At 42.5% G+C, this 9,453-nt stretch overlaps 1 protein-coding gene across 1 annotated transcript; it reads right to left on the bottom strand.

Annotated features, from left to right (window-relative positions):
- Window positions 1-6,192: 6,192 nt before the first annotated feature.
- Window positions 6,193-8,794, bottom strand: LOC133966684 (zinc finger protein 32-like). Its single transcript, XM_062401705.1, has 2 exons — window positions 8,413-8,794; window positions 6,193-7,818 (listed from the first exon to the last, which is right to left on the bottom strand). The coding sequence occupies exons 1-2, from the start codon at window positions 8,585-8,587 to the stop codon at window positions 6,827-6,829; spliced, it is 1,167 nt and encodes a 388-aa protein (XP_062257689.1). The 5' UTR covers window positions 8,588-8,794; the 3' UTR covers window positions 6,193-6,826.
- Between the last annotated feature and the right edge of the window lie 659 nt (window positions 8,795-9,453).

Raw genomic sequence — 9,453 nt, 5'->3', positions numbered from 1 at the left:
TTAATCTTTATTTACAGTCTATGAATAAGTCATAGAAAATAACCTCTGATTAATTAAGGTTAATTAATTAAGATGCATTTATTAGTCCCAAACACATGCACAGACATGCAAAGGCACACTCATGCAGGTAGGGAAATTTAACCTCTGCTTTTGACCCATCTGGTGCAGGACACACAGATGATCTTTGACAATGACAATGATATATCTTTGAATTATTTGCTTTATTTTTAAATGATTACTTACTCAAAAACAATGAACTAGTTGTTTAAATCAATCTGCTCATTATCTGACTCTCTATGGAGCCTCCACCCTCTCAACTCCGGCTTTCTCGAGGCGGAGATGAGCATCTGGAACTTTCTCCCGTTGATGTGGTCGGCGCTGTTCACTGCAGGTGACAACAGACAACAACAGACCAGCTTATCACTGTGAGAAGAGCAGCGTTCTCAAAGCCACAAGACGGCTGATAAGCAAACAGCTTCGAAAGTTCTCAAACACACTCCACCGACCTCGTGCCAAGCTGACTGTGGAGAGGTGTGTGTGGCCGAGGTATTACTCCTGTTGTAGGGACCTAAATCAATTTACACAGTCACATTATGGGTTAGGCAAGTAGTAGGAGTGTTGTGGCAGTAGTTGTGGTCACTAGTCTCCAGGAAATCAGTGTTGTTCAATGTTATGACAACAGGACTGTGTGTGTGTGTGTGTGTGTGTGCTTGCAACATTTTGAGCATAGACCCAATTGTTTTTAGGGTCAGAATTAGGTTAAGGGTTGTGTGTGTGTGTGTGTGTGTGTGTGTGTGTGTGTGTGTGTGTGTGTGTGTGTGTCCCTCTGGCTCATAGTAACCTTGAGTCAGGTAAGATTCCAACCCCTCCGCAGCGATCACAACAACATTGCCCGCTGCTGAATTACTGACAGAGATTTTCCAAGTACAGTCGGACCATTAAAGCAGCAGCACTCATGCATTCACACTGTCTGAGGTCACATGTCTAGAACAGCTATCAGCAAACACACTCGGTCACACATCAGCTGGCCCAGTTTCATACAATGCTTCGCTCACGTCCAGGCTGCAGCGCACTGCGCCTTCATGACCATTTGACCTTGTCACCGTTTTTCCTGGTGCTCCTCCACCAGCTGAGCGCAGCACAACAACGTGTACTTACCCTCCAAGCCCCCCCCCCCACACCTCCCACAACAGCTCAGTATTTTTGGCACATGCTGCACAACGCCTTTCACTTTTTACAATCGCATGAGGGATGAGCATCACACACACTTACCCTCATACAACCGGCCTGCGATGCCCTCACATTGGAGCAGCACGTCCGTGCGTAGGCAACAACGCTCATGCATGCATTTCGTCTTGTTTTCTCGCTCAGCAGCAAAACTCAACTCAGCGCTGTGTATGGATCCGTGCAGCTGGCACATAGAGAAAGAGGAGAGAGAGAGAGAGAGAGAGAAAGAGAGAGAGAGAGAGAGGCTGCAGGGGTGCAGAGGGGAGGCAGGGGGGAGGCAGGGGGGTCCATGACTGGCCCAGATTCCGACAAATAGCAGACCGGCCGGTTACATTGGATTTTTACAAATAAACCACCAGACTATAATCCCTTTTCAAACATGCGTCAGAGTCCTGAAGCCAGATATTGGATCAGAGAGTGGAGACGTATGTTGCTCCACTCTCTGATATTTTCTCGTACAACAAATCCTCGACTGGCTCTGTAACACACACTGACCTTCCTTCTTTCTTCTTTTCTTCTCACGGTACAAATTGCAATACACAGGGATGTGGTCAATGTGGATTGTGAGGGCACAGAGCTCAGATCCTCAGATGACCAGACTCTGCTTCTTACGCAAGAAGAGCACTCTGGGTAAAGATAGAGTGTCAGTATCATCAGTGCTTTGGGTGCGTGAACACAACCATATAAAGCCATACATTTGGCTCAGTACATAACAGTGAGTGAGATGAATGTCAGTATTAACTGACAACTTGTGATAAGTGGGAATCAATGAAATAACATATGGAGGGAAGTCTCAAGGACAGCTGAGGACAATCTGATAGTTGTGCTGAGAGGAGAGGGACAAATGGAGGAGGTGGATTGAAAAAATTCCCCAATGATTCCTCTTTAAAACTTTCACAGTAAAGCTGCCTTCAGACATGCACTGAGCTCTGGAGATCCTCCCGACCTTCTCTGGAGGGGCTGAATGTGTGCAATGAGAGACTTGGGACATTCTGCTGACTTTCTCCAGCCAGTCCCCTACTATAAAGTCTGCAGAAGGTCCAGAGGATGTGAGAAATAGCAGGAGATCCTCCTCAGGATTCACCGTGAGTGAGTGGATGAGTTGATGAGGCTTCTAACATGCGACAGAACCAACATCTCGGGATGAAAAAGCAGCATCGCACAACTAGAAGACACAAAAGAAGATGTCAAGCATTTGGTGATATGAACAGACACTGGTGTTGATGTGCTGTGAACTAACACACAAGTTACCACATGGCAGAATGAATGTGTTACATCTAACCTGCGCCTGCTGAGGAGAATCTGCTGCTGTGTTGTGCATGTGTGAAAGGGAAAGCAGCTTAATGTAGCCTTCCTGTTAGGGTACCCTTCCATATCAGTCGTCCATGCTCCTGACAAAAACCATCTAGTGAATCTGACTGTTTAAATAAAGCAAGAGACGACAGGTGAGGCTTCACTTGAGCCGGTAATCAGATCTGTGTCGGGGGGGGCTGTGAGGAAACTGTGATTGGAACTCTTCCCATCCACTGACACGACTGTAGCAGCAGCAGCGTCACTCACTCCCACTGCTTTTAATAGTCGAGCTCCTCGCTGTATGAAAGGTCCAGCATGTGATTTATATACACTGGGATTAGCAATAGAGAATAAACAACAGAGGAAATGTATTCTCTGGACCTCCCCCCCCCTCAGGGGTTTCCACAAAATAAACATCTTTGAGTTTACACAGCATGACTGGAAAATAAAAAACAGAAATCTGCACTTTCACATCGATGTTAAAGTCTTTATCCAATAACATGAATCACTTTGATTTTCCTGTCTGACAAAGTCTTCTCCCAGAGACGCCCCACATTTCAGCAGATGTGTGAAATGATTTAGAACAACACAAACATAAATACAGTAAAGCACTGCTCGTACAAATGTGTATCTCCATTGCTCAACCCTGCAGTTGGTTGGATGTCTACCAGATGTTCTCTCTCCTCCTCCTCCTCCACACCGAACCCATGAGGACCATCCTGTCAGATCTCCTCCTCCATCCATTCATCGTCTCTGCTGTAGACTCCATCACCACCTGGGCGTGCAGTACATTGTGGATTCCCCTCAGATTCTTGAAGCCGGCTCGGTCCTGCGCAGAAACTTTTTACTGGGCGTCACGGTGAAGTAACTCAATGACCCAGTTATGCAACCGAAAGGCCGGAGGAATTCCTGATGAATGCCCCTTTCGAAACAACGCGTATGTGCAAAAATGTCACTTTCTCTCACACCCACCCACAGAAAAACCTACCGGTGTGCACCCGTGTCATTTTAATCTGTGAGACCCCGTCTGACCCACATAAAGAAAATCCCTCCAGGTCCCTGGACTCCACAGAAGATTAACCTCTTGCCCCCTTTTCTTTCTTTTTTTTTTTACATCAGAAAAGAACGGGGCAATTTGCTGTAATAACGTCAGTCTGGGTCAAATACAGAGGAATGTACAGTTCAGTGTAACGACTCCGTGTAGCTCAGGCTCGCTCCTTCTGAAGTTGAGACGTGATTCGAGGTCACGATGTTTCCAAAAAAAAACATCTGACTGGATTTTGGCATTGGACGAGACCTGAGCTGACATGTGGGAAACTGTACCCAGAGGTTCCAGGGCAGGTTGCAAGCTACAGGGTCTATAGGGGGGGGATTGCATAACCAGATTAGGGGCAGTTGGTTTTAGGCTTGGAGGTCACTGGGGCCTAATCAGCCCTTTAGCTCTACAATCTAGAATCTAAATCGCCCGAAGCAGCTTCCCAAACACAGAGATTCCTGAATGAGCTCCTGTGTGAGATAGAGGCCACCGGGGAGCGGTCCCAGCTCAGCTTTATATGCCTTAATGGTCCTTCGTTAAACCACAAGGTCAGGGTTAAATGGCTCAATCCTGGTGACTGTGTGAATTTCATTTTGCTGCGATTCCATGACACTGAGAAGTAGATAAATGGAAATGAAGTCTTGGAATAACAATGGACCTGCTGCATTAGGAATGAGAGCTTGGGACAAAACATGGAGCTGGAGCCGCTTCTCCCAAAGTGGAGTTTAATGAAATAACATTTCAGTGAGGTTTGCAAGATCAGCAAAATGTTCCAGATAATAGTGGAATTGTTCAGTATCTTAGGAAAATATTTCATCACTAGAGTTCAGTGATACAAACAAGGTCAAACAGCAGACCCCTCCCTTCTGCTCGCTTTGTTTCATACGTTTGGAAAAGTCTGTGTGAACTCCAGGAAATAGTTTGATGCATAGAGGCTCCTGCAGTGCCACCTACTGGTGGATCATGTTCCTCTCAGACCAGGACTGAATTTAAAATAATAAACATTGATCAAACAAACTGTATTTGTGTTGCACTTCAGCAAGTGAGAGGTCAGAGAAGCTGACATTATCAAAAGACTTTAGAGACTAGTGCAAATAAGAAATAAAAGCATTTCATAAACAGATCAAAAGGTAATAATAAAACCAAAACTAAAAAAATATGAAGGAATAATAATTTAAAAAAACATTCAATTTGATTGAAAAAGTTGGTTTTTCTGTTTGATTTTATAATATATGATATCTAAGCTGAGATATATAAACATTATGTACATGTAGCTTTAGGACATCTATAATGTAGTTGAGAGCAAGTGAGTTAAATAATGAGTTAGAAGTCCATGATGATAGTGAATGACTATACAGACAAACACATTTATAGTGATATATGTGTGTGTGTATCTTTATAGGGGATTTAAATTATATTATATTTAGTCTTTGCCTTTAAAGTGCAGTTCAGTTTTAAAACATTTCACACAAATTTGGAGAAGTGTTTCTGTAACTCTAAACTATTTCAACACTTCTTCAGAAGAAATGAAGCCAACGTGAGAATCCCAGCAGTTAATTCAAGGTCATTTTCACCCTTTTAAGTTATAGTTTCCCCCCAAAGGAATTCACAGCAGCAAACAATGATGACGTGTTTTCAAAATACTTCAGAGACTTTGAACTTGAAGTGTTTGAAGTCAGTTTGAGTTCAGGAGACATGTTTGCTTTGTTTTTACTGACGATGAGGAGAAATACCTTCCTGTCTGACCTCCCTCTGGAATGCATTGTGGCAGATCCGGTCCTAAAAAAATACAAATCAATAGATGCAAAAGAAATACAAGACGTAGTGGGATGTTTCAGATTCATAATACGTAGATTCATGTGACCTCATATGCAGTTTGAATGCAAATATTGCACCAACCACACAGGTAAATTTAGAAGTCTGCATAAAACTGCTAGATTATGTTACCAAATATTCACCAAAACAAAATAACAGCTGTCACAGTGACCTCTGCTGGATATTATCAAATAACAGTAAATGGAGGTTGAGCTTTGCAGTGCTTTTGGCTAATTGTTTTGGTTTATGCCCAAAAATGGTCTGTCTCCCGCTCATTGACCTACTTTTCTGTAAAAAGCAGATTAAAAAAAGCAACTAGCTTGTGAAGTAGGTAAAGCAGAGAAGTTAAACAACCTGATACTCTCCTCAGGAGTTGGTTGAGACCAGAAAACAGTGAGTGAATATTACACTTAAATTGATCAGACAATGACAAACATGATGCGAAGTTTTTCTGGAAGTTTAAATGGTGTCAGCGTTCATATCAACTTCAGAAAAGGTAAATGAAAAAGTGTTCAGCTATCAAATTACACAGTTCCTATAATATTATTAGCATAACAACACAAAAACGATCTAGAATATATCTGAATATAATCCGTTGTTTATCAATACAGTACCCAGCTCTGAAAGTTTTCTTTTTCATTTGCATTAGACAAAATGCTGCAGAAGCGAACAGTGAACCTGCTAAATCAAACTTCACATGATAAAGTAAGATTTGCTTCCTGTTCCCGTTAAGTTCTGTTTAAAGAAACTTTGAACTCGATCATCAAAACAACACACAGGGTCAACAGCACTCTAATGATGTCATATAAAAAAACAAAGAATACAGACAAAGATGGTTTATTTCTTTTTATGTCAACTACAGTGTTATTACTCTTACTTGAACAAAGCACAGCTCTATTTGTTGTTAAAGTAAAGATTTCCCATCAGAACAAAAGGTCATGGAACATGTTGTAAACATCCGGGCCAGAATTTATCAAACCGCTGAGAGAGAAATGTTTTTCTGAACCAGAGAAGTAAAAGTTTAAATTCTTCCCTTCGACACCAACTCTCAAAAATTAATAAATGTTATTTTAAAGTAGCATTGAAATAAAAAAGACCTCAGAAGATCCTCAGTGAGAGCTGGAGAGGAAAAAATGTCAGAGCCCATCTTCACTGTCTAATTATACAAGTGATATAACTGATCATGATCAACAATGTGAGAGGAAGCAATAAGTTAAACAAAAACTTTGTCCATGGACTTCTTATTTAAGTAGCGGCTCAGGAGATAGAGTTGGTCACTAACTAATCAGTAGGTTAAGGGTTCGATCCCCGGTTCCTCAACCCCTGCCTGCTAAAGCGTCCTTGGGCAAGACACTGAACTTCAAATTGCACTTGACGACTATTCCTTCATTAAAGGTAGGGTTAGTAATTGGTTTCTGAAGAATTGGCTCTGGGCCTATGGTGGATGAGCATGAATCAGTACTTCTGTGTGTGAGTCCCTAAGTGGTACTTGAGGTGTGCGCTCTGTAGATATCCTTTGCCGCAGATGTTACACCGGTGGGGTCTCTCCCCCGTGTGGCTTCTCAGGTGCTTCTTCAGATGTCCGCTGTGGGTGAAGCTCTTACAACAGAAGGAGCAGCAGAAAGGCTTCTCGCCCGTGTGGATCCTCATGTGGATCTTTAAGTCTCCTTTCCGGCTGCATTCCTTCCCACACACCTGGCAGCGGTGCAGCTTCACCCCCGTGTGGCTGGTCATGTGTTCCGCCAGAGCCGTGCTGCTGTTGCACTGTTTACCGCACACGTGACAGCACCTGGAGGCCTTGTGTGACTTGAGGTGCACGTTGAGACTATCGCTGGACTGCAAGGCCTTTCCGCACACAGCACAGGGGAAACCTGCATCCATCGAGTGCATGCGCAAAGCGTGGTTTATCAAGTGGTGTTTGGAGGCAAAGGATTTATCGCACAAGTAGCAGTGATAGCCGGGTGCGAGGGAACTCAAATGAGAAACCTCAGCGGACTCCCTGGAGGTGATAATCGAACCCTGGTTTTGAACTGTCTTCGTTTGGTTTGACGTGAAACTCGCAGCAGGTCGTTCGTGTTCCCGACCATCTTGGATCTGAGTTTGTGAAGCTGGGAATGGGGCGAAATGGGGCATGAACTGTAGAGCTTTAGCTTCGGGTGACTCCTCCATCTGCTCCTCACTGTCACTGTTTTGAGTTGGACTTTTCGAAGACGGTTTTGCGTCCTCCTGCTCGTGTCCGTCCCACACAGCTGAAAGGGGTAGATACATGTCGTTATCATCCCTAGACTCTTGAGCCGGTTCTCCATCTTGTTGACAGGCCCAGACCTCCTGATCTTCCTCTTTAATGCGTCTCGGCTCCGTCTGACTGGGGCTGAGTCTGGGCTCGTGCTCACAGTGGTGCCGCACAGCGGGGGTTTCCTCTTTACAGATGGATGACGGAGGGAGGTCTAGAACAAAAAGGTGAAGAACTTAAAACTTCTGCAGCCTAGTATTTATTTAACTGCAACCTTCAAGTGTCTAGTTGTTCAACAAATAGAAGAAACAGTTCATTTCAATTTGTACATTTGAGAAGCTAGTAACAACCACTGATAAAGTTTGATGAATGATCCTTATTGAAAATGTGACGTGACACAAGTAAATAAAAAAATAAATATCAACCAATATCTTTCCCTATGTTGTAATCGATTTAAAAAGTATCAGATATATATATTTAAAGATTTGTATCAGCCTCTCATCAATCAGGGACAAGTTATCCATGTTGTGTTACAGATGTTGTGCACGTGCACATCTAAGCGATTCAAACACAAACATCTTCTTAAAATAAACATCAAGAGTAAACATTTCACTTTTCAGGACTTCAGTGGATCTTAACCTAAAATTTCATGGACTGTAGTTTTATTTTAAATCGAGTTTAAGGTTTATAAAACAAATAAAACCTCAATTATTAAAATCAGGAATATTCTAACAGCTGATTCCTGACAGTGGTAACTCAGAGTTTAATAATAATACAGATAATAACAATCATCTCATCTGTAACGGACCTCTCTGGTGGGAGAACTCCTGCAGTAAACCTCTCAGCCGAGCGTTCTCCTGTTTGGACCTGGAAGCTTCTTCCTCGTATTTCTCGATGGTTCGTTCAAACACCTGCAGAATCTCCTCGGCGGCAGCTGTTAGTCTTTCCGTCACGAAAACCCTGAGGAGCAGCGGGGCGGACATGTTTACTCTTCCCCCCCGGAACAGCAGCTTCCTACACGGGGCCACTTCTCTGGGCTGTTAGCTGACAGGCTACGGAAGTGGTGATAAACAAAGCGCAGTGCGCATGTCAGGGATCTGTCGCCCCCTGCAGGAACTCAGCGGCGGTGGACTAGCTTTATATATTGAGCACAACGTCAAAGAGCAGCACAACAAGAAAACAAATGATTAAAATACATAGTATAAATAAACGAATCTTAATCTTTAATCTTAATCGTAATATATATAAAATAACAATTATATTGATATATATGTTAAGGATTTATAAAAATATACTAATGGCCTTGCACCCCAGGTCAATTTAGAAATATCCCTTCCAAAAATAATGATGTGGCGGATGTGTAAAAGTTTACTCAAGTAATTAATTTATATCCACAACTTATATAGTTATATACACAAAAAATGTCCGTGCCACCAGTACATCCCCAATATTATATTATTATACTTATATTATATTATTCTGTTATTGATGGAAAAGTTACATTTTAGATTTGGAGTCCATCCATTTCTTCTTTTGGATGCAAACGTTTACTAATAATAAAATGCATGTTTTCTTTAGAAGAGAACGATAATCACATGTTGTTTATAGATAATATGAGTTTATTGTTAAACTACCAGTAAAGGAAAACAGGATCGGCCCTGGAACTGAGTTATTAATTTATTTTGATATCTCAGGTAAGTCTGTTAAATGGTGTACTTCCTGTCTTTGTCCATTTTTCCTGTTTTGTGAATGTCTGATCTCCCTGGTTTGCTTCACCTTCGTCCACTGAGCCCTGTCACCACTCACTCATTTGTCATCTTTATATCTCCTCAGTCAAACACTGTGCTTC

Source organism: Platichthys flesus, chromosome 12, assembly GCF_949316205.1.
Source record: "Platichthys flesus chromosome 12, fPlaFle2.1, whole genome shotgun sequence".
In the NCBI taxonomy this organism is placed as follows: domain Eukaryota; kingdom Metazoa; phylum Chordata; class Actinopteri; order Pleuronectiformes; family Pleuronectidae; genus Platichthys; species Platichthys flesus.
Note: the sequence above shows the minus strand (reverse complement) of the source record. Positions and strands in the feature narration are given on the sequence as shown.